This window comes from Cryptotermes secundus, unplaced genomic scaffold (assembly GCF_002891405.2).
Source record: "Cryptotermes secundus unplaced genomic scaffold, Csec_1.0 scaffold780, whole genome shotgun sequence".
Lineage (NCBI taxonomy): Eukaryota > Metazoa > Arthropoda > Insecta > Blattodea > Kalotermitidae > Cryptotermes > Cryptotermes secundus.
Window position 1 is genome coordinate 1,000,346 of NW_019727405.1, and position 19,084 is coordinate 1,019,429.

General features: G+C 41.2%; 1 protein-coding gene across 1 annotated transcript in view; it reads right to left on the reverse strand.

The window, feature by feature from the left end:
- LOC111864744 (1-acyl-sn-glycerol-3-phosphate acyltransferase alpha) overlaps nt 1-19,084 on the reverse strand; it is a 65,610-nt gene that overhangs the window by 9,563 nt on the left and 36,963 nt on the right. Inside the window, exons 3-4 of the mRNA XM_023852238.2 lie at nt 12,611-12,744; nt 1,413-1,594 (exon numbers count right to left, since the gene is read on the reverse strand). Of these exons, the coding sequence (XP_023708006.1) occupies nt 1,413-1,594; nt 12,611-12,744 (316 nt within the window). The remainder of the gene's footprint in view (nt 1-1,412; nt 1,595-12,610; nt 12,745-19,084) is intronic.

Sequence of the window (19,084 nt, forward strand, 5' to 3'; positions counted from 1 at the left end):
ATGTTAGAGTGAAAACTAAAATGACCCAGTTTAGATTCTTCAATCACATTAAACCAAAATCACACAAATCAAATGGGTGTAAATCAAGAAATGGCTCTACTTTAATTTAACTTCATATTAAGGGGTTTCCTGTATTGAAGAATCATACATTCACACCATCAGTTATAGCCCATTACCAACTGTGGCAACAAAGAGTGAGATGTGGGCAGCATGTATACCTTGATGTTGATAACAACTGGACTGTCTATGATGCAGGGGAAACCTGAACATTCTGTTAAGTACTCTTCTACCAAGTTATTGCTTATTACAGAACCCATGCTATATGGCCACCTGCTGCCTAACATCAGACTCCGGAGCCAATTCAGTCCACTTCACTTCCTTGGAAATTGTTCTCACAATAAACATTTAAAGCTTATTTCTTCATGTCCAGCAGTCTCTTTTCCAGAGTTTTAAACATCCAGAAGTTAAAAAGTATGACCAAGAGCTTGTGGCTGATGTGCAAAAACATATTTTGGTGCCTGAAAATTAATTACTCAAAATGCTGTTGTAGGGGTGTCATGTCAGATGTGATCCAGCACATGTGCTGTTCACTTCAGCCTCATCAGTTGCAGCAGTAAAATTCAGAAAATTTTTTCTCATTATGACCATTTCAGCTATTGATATATTGTACATATACATCCTTACTAAGTGCTGTATTTTGCAATAGGTTACAAATTACTTCAATATTTCTGAATGTGTCAATAAGTGGTATCCCACAGGATCTCATATAGTGATGTTCTAAGAGGAGAGAACGAAGGAATACATACATGAGCACTGCCATTCCCACATTTGCTGCTGCAGGTAGTCCAGCCTTATTTTTCTTTCTGCCTCTTTCAGGGAAAACTTTCACACAGGAATCTGGCACACGTTTTAGGTTCTTTTCCATCTGTGCAACATGCCCTGTTATCTAAATTACCTGCAATCAACTGACTTAACAATGCCAGCAAAGGAGTACAATATAAAATGCCTTGTTGCATAATTTATTCCATTCTTGTATCTCTTCATATATCTTCAGCCCAAAAATATTTCCTCTGCAATCTACTTGGACCCTATTTATTAATGGCTGACACAAGTAACTATAATTTTACTGTCATGCTGTCCACTTTGTTAATATTTTAGCTTATTTAGTTTCTTTGTAAAAACAAAACCAAAAGTCTGACCTTATATTGATTTTAAATATTTGCTTAAAAAGAAGTTGAAAGCACAATTTTGGATTCGTAACCAGAGGCAAATTGTAAGAATAGGCTTTGGGTCTCTTTTTTACAAGTAATCCTGTAAGGCTGGCAGCACTACTTTGGTCACTCATTAATATCTAAGTATTTTCAATTTTTGGACAAACCTGATGCATACTGACTGACTAAGAACAGACATACCTTGTCAGTCTTCATGAGTTTTGAGGCATGGTTAAGCTGATCATGTGCCTTGCTGGAGTTGAGGCGGTCGATGAAGACAACTCCTGACAGCCAAGCACCCAATCCAAATGGCCACACATAGAACACTTCCTTCTTGGCAACTGGTGCACACTTTTCCATCACATGCCAGATGTTGAACATGCCTGATGCAAATACGGACAGAGACCTCCAACTGAAGACCTCATTAGTTGGTACACGGCATTAGGTGAAGCAAGGAGCTTCATGTTCAAACTGTTCCATCCATAAAAATGGAAAAGTTTTGAAGGTCAAGCTTCCTACTTTACCTAAGAACCTGTAAGTTGAACACCTGGGTGGTTCAAAGATGTGAATGTCGTTTACTTTGGAGGGAGGTCCAAAAGCATGAGCTTTGATTACTCATGGAACTGTCTGCTGTCTAGGTATATGTGAAAACAGGTCATGCTTTGTAAACTGAGTACACTTCCAGTATCTGGCTGGGCGATCTCAGGAGCTTGGCCAACGCTTTGCATGACAATGCTTGGAATAACAAGTATTCTTTTACCTTAACATGTGCACAGTTTGAATGACTATGAAGAGGAGTATCTCCTGGGATCTGATGCCATGTTGTCTGGTAGAATTTACAAATGTTTCAGAGGAAGTTTAAGTTTTTCTTTTAAGTTTGTTATTTAATGACATCAGTATTGAGAGTATATAGCTTCAATGATATTACAATTAATGAAAATGGAGAAGTTGGAGGAATTTGAATTGGTAGTGGAAACTAAAGTACTAGGAGGAAAACTGCTCCAGTGCCATTTTGTCCACATGACCTGACCTTTGGATCAAACCAGGGCCCCCATGGTGGGAAGTTGGTTTCTAACCGCCTGAGCTATGACATGCTCCTTCATGGTCAAAGAATACTCTCCTTATTGTTTGCTTGCAAGGCTTACTCTTGGACTCTGAGAATATAGGCAGTACATTGCCCACTTCTGCTAGACTACATGGCAAGGCATCCCAGAAGACAGCACTCTTTATATACCTGGAAGTTTTATTCAAGATATTTTTCCGTTAGAGAAACAATAAGTTATGCCGAGTAAATCACAGTATGCCAATTTTTTTTTTAAATGTGGATCTTAAAGTGAATGAAAGTAAACGAAATTTACATATGATAATAACCTTGTACAGGCAATGGAAATGTTGTAAGTTGTATAAAGTAGATAACTTTCAGTCCAGTATGACACACAGGTTTACAACACTTCAGTCCCTATTCGCCTTACATGTTTCAATTCAAAAGCTTTCACTATGAGCAGGAAACATCTTATGTGACAGTGTTTCCTGCTCGTAGTGGTGCGCCTCTGAAGTTGATTCTTTTGAATCGAAACATGTAAGGCGAATAGGGACTGAAGTGTTGTAAACCTGTGTGTCATACTGGACTGAAAGTTATCTACTTTGTAATTGATAGTGTGACGGACCAGAATGAGACAAATCAAATAAGTTGTATAAAGTTTGTCAAAATTTGTAAAAGTGTGAGAAGAAATAAAAATTCATTTATATGCTTAACTGAAGTGGTTACAGAACTCATGATTGCTGTTTTTTCTGTTTGTCCATCATCCTGTATTCTAAAGAGCATAGCACTCTGGAAACTGCATCTGTTTCTGTCCTCAGGTAAGGAGGTGTGAGACACCTTCTCTGTTCGGTACATTAGAAAGAGTAAACTTCAATTACTGGACAACCTATGTCAGTATAAATATATACATATAGCAAATTTTTCTGTTATCTCCCATTTACAAAAATGATAAATGATAAAAATAATGTTTTGGTCATTAGAAAAGTGACAGCACTGGCCCACCAGTTTCAAATCTAACCATCTTCTGCATGCCAAAAGAGGAATTATCCAGAGTCCACATAACAGAGCTTCCATTGTATGCCAAGGATGAAAATATCTGATTAATGAAACTGATAACCTGAGATGTGATCTTCGGCTCAGTGGTTATCCCCAAGGTTTCACTGACACAGTTATTAATTCCAAGAGTAGCAGTAGTGATCTGGATAAAGAGGGAAACCTTCTTGACTCTCAAACATATTGGGAAACATTATACCATAGGACCATCTTCAAAATTAACACAATATTATGAGTCTACCCATGAGAACCAGACTGGAACGAGATCCGCAGCAGATGGCACAAGGTGTATATAGCATTCCCTGTGAATGTGGCAGAAGCTACTCAAATGAAAGCGGCAGATGGCTAGATGCGTGGCATAGGCACAACCTCAAAGAGGGTCTTCTGGGAGAATCAAAATTAGCCTAACATGCCTAAGAATAAGGTAAGATCGGATGAAGCTAGGATTTTGGAAACTGAAAATAAGAGCGTATACGAGGGTTGGAACTTTAATAGTGGCAACACTGCTGTAGAGACGTCATGCAATGTAACCAAATAATGTCACTTATACCACACGTTAGTTACATACCTACCTTCCATCAGAGCAAATTGACTCTCCCTTCCCACATCACGCACATGCACAGTGATGAGAAGAACAGAGCCTCGTGTTAGCTGGTGGTCTAATGCAGTGTTGTCACGATGTGTTCGAAACAGGAACAACGGAGTTGGATAAAGATTGAAAGTGCCAGAGGCTGTGCAGCACGACAAGTGTCATCAAGGTCTTCAAGAGGCTCGCGGGGAATCTGCATTGCCTTACAGAACAGCGGCAAGGTGGGTGAAACCATTTAACAAGGGATGCCAAAATGTGGCAGACATGTGTTGGACAGGTCATCCTAGTGTCAGTGAAGAAGAAGTGTATGCTCTTTCTGAGTTACTGGAGAGTGATCCCTGACAGCAGATGAGGTATTACTGTTCATTTTTGGAACACAACCTGCGACCAGCTTTGAGAAAGAAGCGGCGACACTTTCTGCAGAACCCACCCATCATTTTGCAGGACAATGCTTGGCCGCATGTAGCGCAAGCTGTGGCTGATTTGTTCGATTGATGGGGCTGGGAAGTACTGTACCATCCACCATACTCCCCGGACTTAAGCCCGTGTGACTTCGACTTGATTCCTAAGATGAAGGAACCACTTCATGGCATTCGCTTCAGAACTGTTCCAGAGATTCTTCAGGCAGTAGTCTCCTCCATTCAAACTATCAACACAACGGGCACTGCTAAAGGTATCGTATGACTTCCACATCACTGGCAACGGGTTGTACACAATACTGGTGACTACACTGAAGGACATTAATACTTTGAAATATGCATCTATTTTGTATCAGTTGTAAATAAATAGTTGCCACTATTAAAGTTCCAACCCTCGTACATGAACTAGATGGAATTGGTCCATATGACAAGATTAATGAATCAAGTCAGCCAACCCAGTACAAATATTTCTTCCATATGAATCTCCCTTATCAACAATCAGGGTAGCAACTCGCAGAGAGGGTCAGTATGACCTAACAGTTTTTTCATGGATCTCTGAACTATATTAGTTCTGATCTTCAACCTTTGTCCCACAGATGGTGCTAGCAGTTGGTAAACATATTTTTACAACATAAGAATCTTCAACTGAATTCTATGCATTGGTGTCCATCGATCTGGCTTGTTGGCTTGGTTTTCTGCATTTATTTTCCACTCTCTTTTCTATCTGTACATTCATTGCCATAATTTTGATTCAAAATTTTCCTTTTATCTGTTTGACAACCGCTGATCTCATATTCATAAGTAGAAATACAGTAGTTATACTGATATGGGTTGTCAGTAATTGAGGATAGGTCCTGCTAGTGGACCCAACAAAGCAGGTGCTTCTCACACCCTCACTTTAAACTTGAAACAGAGCCGGTTTCTGATATTTCCAGAAATCCTGAGTTTTATACACCATCATCAGAACCCTTTAGAATCTACTTGAATCAGAGAAGTCGGAACAGGTTATTTGCCTGATCCTTGAATTGGATAGTAATAGTAATTTAGTTCTTTATTTATTTACATGGTAAGCTCAAGAGCCAATGACCAATTACAGAGTCAGCACGGACACAAACAACAGTAATATGAAAAATATCTGCAAGTTTATAAACTGCATATTCGGTCGAAACACATCTAGCTGAAGGACAGTGACTAGAAGAACAAGTGAACATGTTAACGTCATGAATGTTCCATGTAGGAACCTGAAGGCCAAGGCAGAGGGGCAACATTTAGTTCCACTAAAACATTTATTAAAATGAAGTATCAAAGTGATGACACCTGTTATGCAGTGTCAGCAAATTTAATCTTTCCAATAAATTGTCACAGTGATATTCCATATTTTGGAAAAATCTGGTGGCAAAGGACTGCAAATTTTCTTTGTATGTGCTCAAGTTTAATGGAGTCAGGGTTTGTAACAGAGTTCGAAGTAACAGAAGCATATTCAAGCTTAGATCTGAGCAAAGCAAAATATAGCACAGGTGTCTAAGATGGAAGAAGATGTTATTGTGGCAATTAGCCCTAGTAATTCCAACGCATGTGAAAACAGAATATTGGACATGACAATGAAGATGAAGTTTGCAGTGAATATGCACACCCAAATCTTTAATGTAATCTCTTCCGAATATAAATAAATTTCCAAATCTGTACGGAGAATTCGGAACGTTCATCTTCCTGGTAAAAAAGATGACTGCATTTACCGAAATTAGGCGTCATGAAATTTGCTGAACACTTTTTCTGTATATAATCAATTTCTGACTATAGAAGAAAACTGTCAGTAAGTGAACTATGTGTTCTATAGATTTTAAGGTCGTAAGCAAGAAGAATACATTTGGAGTGATTAACTGCATCACGTAAATCAATTATAAAAATATTAAAACAAAGACCACAAAACTGACCCCTGAAGTACAACTAACTGACTGCATGATAATAGGCGAAAGAAATACACCATAATAACATACAGGAGTTTGTCTATTTTTTCAATAACTGAGAAACCAGTTTAAGTAACCAGGAAGGTAATCCACAGTTACTGAGTTTGTAATGAAGTAATGGGGTAACAAATTCAAGTAAAGTTACTATGCTGATAACAGCAAGTTTAGATTTGATAAAACACTGCTGGGAAGGGTTCGATTTAGATTTTAAAAAAGTGCGAAAAGTGGAATTCAAACACTTTGGAAAAACTGCTGAAAATAACTTAGAGCCTATAATTTCCAACAGAGGAAATGTATTAAATCAGCATTCGTTTTCCTGAATCGCGATATATACTTCCAAAATTGTTTAGGGTGAGATTTTAGACTTTCATTAACTGATTTGATCCAACAAAATCTCTGTCTTTGTGGTTGTTTTAAGTAACTGTGGCGAGAAGAAAATTTGTCGTAAAAGCTGCCAGCCTTACTTATACTCCTTGTAACGTCTATAAAAATAATAATTTTAATGTAAGCTTATAGAATATTTATGCATTGTAATTTATCCTGAAGAACAGCTAGATCTATGGCTGGGTTGCAGCTAATATTATCTGTCATCAGCAGCATCAGGAGAGGTTTCGTTGTACAGTGAAAACCAGTCGTAAGTAGACTAGGCATTTCTAGTACCGCATAATCCTCAGCAGAAAATCTCTCGTAAGAAATACTACAGTGTTGTTTATAACGTCGAAATGACATTGTGCAATCGATGATAAAAGGAGGAAGGAACGTTCGGGTTAAATTGGGCTGTGTATTCAGTATGATGAATCGAAAGATCAGCAAAATTAAAAAGAAAACAAGGTCAAGCATGTTGCAGCAGTTGTCTGGATAATTATGCTGCTTTAAACCGAGGAAACAAGTGGCGGAATGAATCAAGTCTCCTTTCAGTTTGGTGCACGAGTGGCAGTTTGGGGAATGTAAACAATTCCAATAGGATCCAGGGACATTAAAATCCCCAAGCAAATGTACACGATAACTTAAGGTACCTAATTTATTTTCTAACAGACTGATGTCATTTTTGATAATACTGTTACTTGTAAGGGTGACTATAGAGGGGGTATGGATTGGTGAATGTATTTACTGACAACCTATACACACCACTCGGAAATACAAGTAATTACAGCGCTATCGCTAATTTCTACAATTTACAAATCAACATAGCACCCGCTAAACACCAGCCTGATGTGTCTTCATCGGCCGTTCCTTGGCAACGGCTTCTAACAGTGGAGATTCTTCAACTTCACGCCCTCAGGTTCTAGGTTCTATATTCACAGCCTCCCGTGCAGAACTCAACTCACAACTACCTGGGTCAAGTCAAAGTTGAAGTCACATTGTGACTGACAGTAAGTCTTGGTGTCGAGCCCCATCTGGGGCTAATGACAAGATATTTATTACTGTTTGACAGTTACAGTCTTATTTTTTGTGGGGCGCCATCTCTGACGTGAGGACGGGTCTATTTTTGCCACAGTCATTGTCTGTAGTAGCAAATCATTTGTCATAATGTAAAAGATTTTTACATTTTACATGTTAAAATCTATATACAATATACACAGGGCCTCTGTCAGTCCAGGCTCAATACAGCAGACTTTACCCTATTTCTAGTAGCTCATGCTACAACGGCAGTCTAGTCACATGAACGGTCGTATGCTTGACCGCCGCCAAGTTGATGCCTCATATACCTTCTATGTCATGCTTCGCCTTGTCCAATATTGTGAACATTTTCGTTATCGTGATTTTGTATGACTTCCGCTTGCTGCCTGCATATTTTTTATGTAATTTTATATGTACGGAATTTTGAAAACAATGTGTAAATCGCGAACGGGTGTGCGCCTTGGAAAATTGCCAATGGTGCGGAGAACCTTGTTTTGCAGGCGCTGCAATTTCAGTAGATAGGTACCTGCAGCGAATTCCCAGGCGGGACTAGCGTCATTACAGATCTAATGAGAGCTTTGTGGAGGGTGAATTTAATGTTAGCACTTAATCGCTCTTTTTAAATAGGGAATATACTCTAATAAATGTTCTAAGGCCTTGGCTTCGATCCCATCTATGTTCAATCTCCATGTAACCCTTTATCGGAGAATACACCGAGATATTTTACACTATTTACAAATGGAATATATCTTCTGTTCAATATAAGATGAGACACAGGTGGACGACTGCGAGAGAAGTAGGCCCCCTTAGTCTTATCTTAATTAATTTTGATATTCCAGCGTTCACACTAGGTCTCCATTGAGCTAAGACCGCGCTGGAATTTTCTAACAACAAAACCCTCCTTGCGATCTGTCGCATACAGACAGGTGCTGTCTGTAAAGAGGGCTAGATGAACGCCACGAGTTTGGGGGGCATCATTTATGAACAAATTGGAAAGAGTAGGGGACAGGACCAAATCTCTGGCGCCTCTGCTTGAGGCGGCGTTGACATTCCGCCTTCCACCGAAACTGAGTTTTCGTCGTGAAAGAAAAGAGTTAATAAGCTTCATCAAGCTGGAAAAAATTCCAATTTGACAACTTAAATATCAAGCCAGAGAACCATGTGGTATCAAAGGATTTTTTTCGATGTCCAAGAACACCGCGGCCATAGACATTTCATTTTTGAAGTTAAGGGTTACGTGGTCCACTAGCCTCAAACATTGCAGTGTCGTGCTGTGACGTACACGGAAACCAAACTGGCCTGCGTTAAGCAGGCCTCTTTCTTCAATGTGCTTTCGGACTGTTTTCAGAATGACTCTCGAAAAGTTTGCCTGTCGTGGACAGGAGGCTAATCGGAAGTAAATTTTGAGGGAATTTTGGGTCCTTACCGGGTTTCGGTAAGGTTACGACTTTTGCTTCCTTCCAAGGACTTGGAAAAAGGGACAGCCGAAATAAATTATTGAATAAATGGGTCAAGTGTACCAATGGTCGCCTTGGTAGGTGGCTGAGGTATTCATTTGTACTCGCTTCGGTTGTGGTACATCCACTGTAATCGGAACGAACCAGAGAAATTTAACTGGATCGCACCAATTGTCTTCCGTATAACCCTTCTGCACGGACTGAGTAGAGAACACCTTCTCCAACAGTAACTCTATTGTTGTAGAGGCATGTTTACCGCGCCGTTGCATAGCAACGGCTGTTGTCTCGTTGTTTGTTTCGAGGTCTTTGCCTAGCATTGTGTTTATACGCCACAATAACAACCATGGTGTCAGGGGCGAAATAATGATTGCCAATTAGAAAGGAGCCGGGCTAGCGTAGTCAGTATAGCGACTGGCTACCGGATGGACTAGGGATCGGAGTTCGAATCCCGGTAGGGTCAAGAATTTTCTCTTCTCCGAATCGTCCAGACCACCCAACCTCCTATCCAATGGGTAACGACGACCCTTTCCCCGGGGGTAAAGCGGCCGGGGAGTGAAGCTGACCATTCACCTCCAACTAGTGCCGCGGTCAAGAACACGCGGATCTATACATCCACTTCCCCATACGTCCTCATGGCGTAGTGCTTAAATTAATTGAGCACAGGGACAACATTACCTTGCCAATATGCAAGTAACCGCCATCAGTTACAATAATTTCTCCCCGCACACACATTCTTGAAAATATTCAAAGTCGGGTCTACGTTTAGCGCCAACAATCTGCTTCAGAAACAGCAATAAAAACTTCTCCGCCACGTAATTTAGCAAGACAATCGCAATCAGAACGATATGTAGTAGAGATTTAGGGGGAAATGTACAGTGATTGTGATTAGTTGTACCTAACGAAATTACACTAAGTAGATGCCTCCTCGCTTTTCCATGTGAGGGTGGAAACAGACACGGTTTCCTACACGTGTGCTGTTCAGAATACCAGTGATGGACAGAGTCCTAAGTTTCGTGAATGATGTTTATCGTGATTTCCTTCTGCCACTCTAGGCCAGCGGTTCCCAACCTTCCTAACACGATGCCCCTTGTTAGGTCTTTACTAAACAGTCACGCCGTCCTCCATTTTTACTGAAATAATTATAACCCTTTACACTCCAATTTATACCGTCACGTGTCCGGAGTTCCATGACCAATCATAACGGGTTCTGGATTGGATGATTGGATTTATTAACACCCCACAATCTCTCTGGATCACAATCAATTATAGCGCTATTGCTGTTCTACCCACTTCACAAATCACTAGGATATGGTAACCGTTTCCTGGCAAAGGATTTCTTCACAGGAACTATCACTTTAAATCACTATGAAGTCTTCTTGCCATTTATTGTTCAGTCACCTCGGACTCCCGACCCTCGACAACTCGATCAAATTTTCCAATTCTAATTCTCTAATCCACTCTAGCTACAGTCGCTAGTTATACAGTTCCGGCACGGACAACATAGAAAACATCCTTCTATTAGGTATGCGTGTTTACAGTTGCTCTGCCTAGCATTGGGCATGGCGCGAACCACATAGAAACACCTCTTCTGTTGTCAGAATTGTTGTGTAACCTAGCAACTAGTTGTAGCATGGTCCACAGAGAACACAGATCTTACTGTTGCGTGCTCGCTGGAACGTGTATACTGAGTCGTTGCCTAGCAACGGTCATATTAGTTACAATATTATTATCCATGATCAATTATTTTACCCACATAAGTGGTGCATATGGGGAGGACTGAACAATACCCATAGAACCATAATTTTATTGTTCTCTTGCCAATTATTTATTTTTATATTCTTCAGGAGCTAAATTTACAAGTCGCTATTTGTTACTACAGCGTTAGTAGGGTTGGCGCTCCGGGTCACGATACGTGACTGTGGCTCGCAAGCGCATATGCACACGCTAGGGCCCATTCGTGTCCTTGTCCAAGTTTACATCTAAAAGTAGGATAAAGTAACTCTTGAAGGAGACTAAAGCGCCTCCTGACAATATGTCAACGTCTTAACCTTCCGTAGTTAGTTAGTTAGTTATTGGAGAGGGTGGGTTCCCCCATGCACTGAGACCTGTATTGGTCCAGTGTGCTTCCCTCTATGATTTCTACCAGTCTCTATATCCTACCGGTACTGGTGCTTACCATCAGTCCCGCCCAGCCAGCGAGACCGGCTTTTACTAGCTGAGAGGTATCTATATTGCCTCCCCCATCTACCAGAGGTATTAGAGACTGCTGTTGGGCGGGAAACGTCCGTTAATTTGGCTCAGTGACCTCCTTAGGAGATATGAGGTTCTTTTACGTGCCGTAAAGCTACGACACGGGACCCACGGCTTAAAGTCCCTCCCGGAGGGCTTGTTCCCTGAATTTTTCCCGCTCTTAAAAATTAGACGACCTCCGGCGGGTATTTGAACTCGCGTACTACGAGTCATGAGGTGGGAACGTTACCTCTAGACTACGGAGGCCGCTTAACCTTCCGTAAATAACATCCCAAATAAAAACAGTGTCAGACCGACTAACTCTGTAGCAATACAAAAGGAATAATGAAAAATTGTTGAGTAAGTTTCATATCTCAAAAACAGGGGAATTTGCGCATTATACCAATCATGCGAATAAGAACAAACAATTTAAAATTAAAATGATGCGCTGTGCTCTTTATTCGGAGATGAATAATTCTGACAAATGTTGAGCTCTACAGTTTCCAGTTCACTGCACATAACAGGAGTAATCTAAACTTATTAGAAGCCACAGTCTTTTTTTTTCCCCCCCCTTGGCACTACAGCCCCAGTGGGCCTAGGCCTACCTCCATGAACTTCTCCGTTCACTTCGGTTTTTCTAGATTTTACACATTCGGTAGGACTCCTTGGGCGGGTGATCAGCTCGTCGCAAGGCCTCTACCTGTACACAAACACAAAAAACGCGCACACACACAAACTAAACATCCATGCCCTGAGTGGGATTCGAACCCACGATCCCGGTTTCCAAGCGAGCGAAGACAGTACATGCCTTAGACTGCTCGGCTACCGTGACCGGCACACAGCCTTTACAAGGTGGAATTATAATTTGCGGAGGTTCATTAAAACCCACAATTTAGCTTCAGGTTCGCATTTATCAAGTAAAAAGGAAAGTTTAACAGTAAAGTAAAGTAAAGCAAAGTAGAAGTTGACTGAGTTGCGTTTCGATACAGTACATAAATCTGTGCCCATATAACACCCGAGCTTTTATGGTACACAGATTCTTAGCACACACAACTACTTTCATTACAAGTGCTTCTGCTATACAATTCTCTTTCTGCTGTCGTTGCCTTTTTCTAAATGTTTGTTTCTATTCCCATGTAACCTCGTGCGGGAGCTGACTCCATAATTTTGTTCTTAAAATTTGGGTTTTCTGAGTGCCTCCGTACACTGCTATTTCAGGGATGAAATGAAATGTATTCTCACCGAGGATGTCTAGCATGGACTGGTGGTTGGCCACGATGACGCAACCCCTATCTTCTGCCAAGTACTCTCGTCCGCGGAGCTCCCACGTGATGCCCAGGACTTTGGTTACATGCTTCAAAATGTATGCAGTATACCTGGAACAAGTCACGACAGCTTCAGTACCAGTTTGTACGTGTCTCGTGCATATTGTAGCGAACGCGATTTAACTATACTAAAGACTATGACTAGACTTCTCGTGGTTTCAGTTAATTTCTCCAGCATTTGTCAATAACTGCAGCGGCTTATAATCTTCACTCGTAAAAAGAGAGTTGTTTTGAAGTGTCAAGAGGTGACGGATGAAGTGATTCTACCATATATAAACAAACTCCGTGATTTTAGTCTGCAAGCGAACTATACCGACCGAGCGACCGCCGCTTGTCGGCGAAGTTCAATGCTAACTTTTGCGGATAGAGGGTGTCGCGTGGTCAGCGCAACGAATCCCCACAGCCGTTAATTTCGGTTTTCTAGACCGGAGCCGCTATTTCCTTGAAATAGCTCCTCAATTATCATCACGAGGCTGAGTGGACCCCGTTTCAGACCCACTACTTCTCAGAAAAAAATCTGGTAGCGCCGGGAATCGAACCCGGACCTCTGGATCTGTAGCCAGGAACGCTGACCGATAGACAATAGAGGCGGTTGATTCTACCATATACGGGGTGCAATATTTATAATGAAACACTAACCCATATTCAAGCTTACAAGTGGCAGGTGACGAGAAAGTTGTGGAAGTCTATTACAAGGAGCAAACAACTTCTCATTTCATTTCTGTAACGTAGTACGTGATTCCTTTCAAACGATACACTCGGTACGGAACATGTTCATCAAAACGTGACACCAGACACTTCTGTAGGTAGCAGAACTTCATATCATATCAACTGAAATCAGTGACAACATATTCATCTACTGCCACTTTGACACCCCCAGCTGCTATTAACTATTCGCTAATTTCATGAATGCAGCTTATAAACAACGGCTATTACAAACAAATTAATATCTCACACAGAAATGGTTAAGAGTCAGTACCTATTGGATTGCTGTATACATATCGGTATATGTACGTTTAAAAATTACAGCTAATCCTGAAAGAACTGACACTGAACTTCTGAAGAAGGAAGAGTCTCTGACGCATGGAAATGGACGCAGGTGTGGCAGAAGCCGTACATTCAGTTCCAGAGCGCTTTTCTGTAACGGACCTATTTCCACTGTCTACCGTTTCCAATAACAATACATATTTTTTTTCCTTGGCACTACAGCCCCAGTGGGCCTAGGCCTACCTCCATGAACTTCTCCGTTCACTTCGGTTTTTCTAGATCTTACACATTCGGTAGGACTCCTTGGGCGAGTGATCAGCTCGTCGCAAGGCCTCTACCTGTAGACAAACACAGAAAAACGCACACAAAGATCCATGCCCTGAGTGGGATTCGAACCCACGATCCCGGCTTCCGAGCGAGCGAAGACAGTGCATGCTTTAGACCGCTCGGCTACCGTGACCGGCTAACAATACATATAGGATCTGTATTATTTCAATCGTAATGTGTGCTGACGCTGATCATTCTGAGCCCCTATTTTTTTTGGATGATTATAGATGACCATGAAATTTATTTCTAATTAATTCTTGGTAATTTTAATTTCAAAAGTCTTATGTTTCGATATTACTGGAACTTTATTGTGATCTTTAATATCGTATTTCATTGTCTGGGACGTGCAATACGGTGTTTATGTTGAAATTTCTAGATTCTGGCAGGACCAAGGAGTCTGGAGTTCTGACATTTACGAGCAGTCATAAATTTAGCTCGGGTACAGGGAACCGGACGCGCCTAAAAGGAAGGTCAATGAGAAGGACAGGTCAGAACGTGTTACAGTTGCCTGTGAATGAGGGCCAGTATGATTGAGTTGCCTCGTTCAAGCTTCCTTACGGAAGATGGGATGACATGTATATGTCAACACCGTTGAGAATTCGAATTCTTTCGAATTCCCGGCGTGGGGGTGCAAGCCATTCCACAAAAGGGAGACTTTCACCATATTCCGAAGTGAACGGACGTGACCCTTGCACGCTCCGAGACCTAGCTTGCAGATAGTGTAACATGTTATAATTTAAAGCATAAGTATACATTAAATTAACAGCGTGGTTTGGAGAACAGTAAGTGAATAAACATCAATTTGGATCAACTCCCAGAATACCGCTTGCTTCGGCATCGCTACCCCGAGACTCATGCAAACCGACCCAGCTAGTTTCCCGTACCTATACCGACCTTCCTTAGTTTGATCTGTGAGGACAACTTCCAGTAGCCATCATACACTGTCCTAAGGTAGAAACAGGTGTAGCAGGGATAGCACCATTCCGACTGAGCTGAAATTCAAAGAAAGGCGGGTTGGAAAAGAGCGGTGTTAGTGCTTGTCACTCCCTGTGTGCTTCTAATGGTCTTCAGCGTCTACCTAGCTCTGGATGTATGCGTCAGGCTACTTCTGAAATGGGCGTATCTACGAGTAACTTTGAACTGGAGCATCTACCTGGGTCTGACCTAGGGCGTTCCCGTCTCTCTGTTACACTGTCCATACTTAATTGGGTTTCAGGGTTGAATTAGGCGTGATCAGTTATTTCTGGAATGGATTTAAGAGTTCGGAGAGAGATTGCCGTAGAGGCAGTAGTTGTATGAGATTGGATCAGGGTGTTACGGGCGTGGAGGTTCTTGGGATAGCTCAGACGGAATGACTTATTTTAACAAAAATCTTTTTAATCATACTAACTGTAATTTATAAATATTTTACCGTATTAGTACAAGCCGCTGTAATTGTGAAAACATTAGACTTTGTACTCATTGTATCATGATAACATTTTATGTATATATTAATATTCGCAAAACCTATTGTACGTAATAATGGTTTTTAATTGTATTTATATTTTTCTGAAGATTGTCTATAATACAGAAACATGTTAAGCATAAAATATTAAAAAGGAGAAAAACCTCCATTAGTCACACTGGACGGAATTAATTAACCTTTTATAATATAGTTAGTGTGACTGACCAGTAAAGTAAAAAGTAAAGTAAAGCTATCCCTGTAATAGGCCGTGAAGGCCCATAGGGCTGTGAGACGTTGAGGGTCCCTCATTACCTTGACAATCGGCTCGAAGATAGCGGTAAGGTTGTCAGCCTTACGCGCCGGCCGCGCTTTACTCCCCAGGAAAATTATTTAATTAATTCCTGGTACTCATTTCTATTAAAGTCTGAGTAAACCCAAGGGCCTAGTACGGCCGGAAGGATTAGGTCAATTGAAAAAAATACAATGACCTCATCGGGACTTGAACCCGCTACCTTCCGGCTTTTAGCATAGTACCTTAACCACTACGCTATCTCGTGCGGCTGACCAGGCTGAAACAAATCAAACGAGACGGATTAACGCCTGTTCCCACACTGGTAAGTTCAATTGCTGACTGAACTTTGCATTGCACAACATATGGATAACCCGGCAGTGGGACAAAACAAAGATCTGATTATTGCTGAGGATAATGCGTTGCACGCGATGCGATTCACTGATTCAGAAGATACAACAACCTAAATGGCACATCCAGCAACAGCAACTGCGTTAAATTCAAAAGCAATGTCTGGTATTCATGTTAAAGTGGAACGGTGTCCCATGAGTTGAACCCTGGGCAACAGACCTTTTATGCGGGTACAAACTGCAGCATGCACCTAGCCCTGAACTGGACCATATACCTAGTTCTGACTATTCTCAGAGACACAACAACGTACCCAAGGTGATATACCAAAAGCCGCACAAAGCCAGGGAACTTGTAACTACAAATATCAACAAACTATATTATTGGAAGAGATGTTCAAATTATGCTGGGACATACGAAGGGGGACCCAAAAATAACCGGAACCGACCTGTTGCGCGCATGCTTTGTAGTTACGAGTTGTGCTGCTAGGTGGTGTTAGCTGGGGGTCTCCCGCGACTGTTAGTGAGCTGGCGTCAGTCTGAGTTAAGTGGTTTGTCTGTGGTATACTCGTATATAACTTCAGGCCAACCGCCAAGACATACTCCGTTATGAGATTCATAGCAAGGAGGTTCGATATTATTGCTGATAATACGCAAACTGCATATCGCAATGGCGTATCTTCACTGTCACCGGCGTGATAACCTCAAATCCCGCAATTGTGAATATATATATTCATTTATCTTATCGTGTCTGTTCATTATTTACGTGTTTTCTCTGTCTGCAAGCCTATTTCCCTGGCTGTATTTCTATATAACCCCCGTGCACCCGGTCAGAAGCTTGGAAAGCGTGAAAGAAAATATATATCCAGCCTATATCTGTTTGTCGTCACATATATATATATTTTTTTTCCATTTAGAAACATACGTAAATCCTTCGTAAGAGATAACATACATTTTATGTTCATGAAGTTTCTTATCCGAAGAACCGAATAAGATTACATACAATCGTTAACTAATGTGTTAATTCATCACATTAATTCTGGAATGACTTGAGAAAAGAAGTTTTCCTATCCATCATAATCAATCCTCCGAGAATACATTACTACTCGTAAATTACCATATCATAATTACAAAGGCGAAGGTCTTTACACCCTCACAACAGAAAACTGAAGAAATACTATATCCAGAATTCAAGAAGTTGGCTCAAATAAGATTTTAATGAAAATGACAGCTGGCAGCAGAGAGACTGGTCCGCTGGTAGGTGAACTTACCCGGAGAATTAGCGCTGGAAATATTAACTCTGCAGTCTGTCGGCGCACTGTGTCATAATCTCACGAGGCAATATAATATGACGGAGCTAAAGTATGAATTTTTATTTTATGAAATACCATTTACCTCATATATTAAATGAAAGTCGCAGTTAAAGTACGTAATCGAACATCATTTTACTCTTTAACTAGGTATTCCACAGAATAACTTGCTTAGGGCAGGTAATGTGCAGAATGAAGTCACAAGTCACGACTTGGGCACTTAAAATTGGTAACGCGTATAAACGCGATGCTTACGATGCGCAGACATTACTACCATCGTACGGATTAGTTGGCATTGTCGTCGTGTCCTCAAGCCTTATCGCTGACGTCAGCCTCGGAGTGTTCTCCTATTAATCCAGACTGCAACAAGGAGTGTTTTGAAGGTCGTCACCGAGAGGGAGAAGGGAGTATTCCAGTCAGCTGGTGAGATAACAGGATGTTGACCTATATAGGATCGGGTAGACCGTTACGCTACTCGGGAAGAACAGCCTTATAGGGATCAATGTAACGGATTTGCTCAAAGCGTTGCTAGATAACAGACCGGTAAACATAAATCAAAGCAACGAATGCGCAACAGTAAGGCGTCAAATGCTATGCAATGCATTGGTGGACACGCCTGACAACAATACATGATATCCGTTGCTGAGCAGTTGATGCGTATTATGTGGGTGGTCCGTGCCGAGCCTACATAAGCAGCAGTTCAGTAGTTCAGTTCTGAGTTCTCGGTGGAAGATAGTCACGGGAAGTTGGTAGAAGACAAGAAGACCTTATAATGATTTGGTGATAATTTCTGTGTTGAGATCCGTTGCCAGGAGTCGACTAGTGGAAACAGAGAATTCTAGTGTGCGTGCAACGGTGAATTGTAAATCGTGCAATTCAGCGATAGCGCTATGTTGAATGTAATTAAAGAGAGGTTGTAACCAAAGTGCTAATAAATCCAATCATCCGAACTAGACCCCGTCATTCTGGTGACGCCTACCACCCTACACGTGACAATGCCAAGAGAGACTGGGAGAGTGATAGTCGATCATAAAGTAACTTTGACTTTGGGGAGACGCGATGGGATAGACGATTTCTGAGTCAGAAATGAGTGATAGTGTGTGACAGCTAGTAGTGACCAATGGTGGCCAGACGCTGCCATAGTCAATGACCAGGAGCTGCGGTCATGAGGAGCTGTGTGATAGTCGGTAGCTGTTACGGACATAAACACGGAAGCTGAGGAATCTAGAATGTTGGGAGCCGTTACCAAGCAACGACAGCTGAAGAGACAGCAGAATGAGAATTACTGCGTGTTGTACTGAATTGCAGATTGTGTGAATTAGCGAGAGTGTTATAATTAATTGTACGTAGTTACGAGTTTGAAGAGTCCTATAATCCGATTACCAATCGAAACCCGATGTCCAGTTAGTTACTAAATACGAGTACGCTACAATGTGTATATGTAATAGTCTATAGGGCTAGGAGTCTATGAAATTGAAGACATGTTTTATGAAATCTCGGTTCTACTTGGTTTCTGAACAAATTATTCTGTAGAATATAGATTATCACGTGTTGGTACTTGTGAGTTACGGCGTCTGTGTGTATTAATCCTGAGTCAGGCAGATAAACTACTAATTGTGATTAATAGTAAAGATGATGTTGCTTTTTGCATCTTGATATGTTTAGATCAGCCCATGCATCGTGTTGC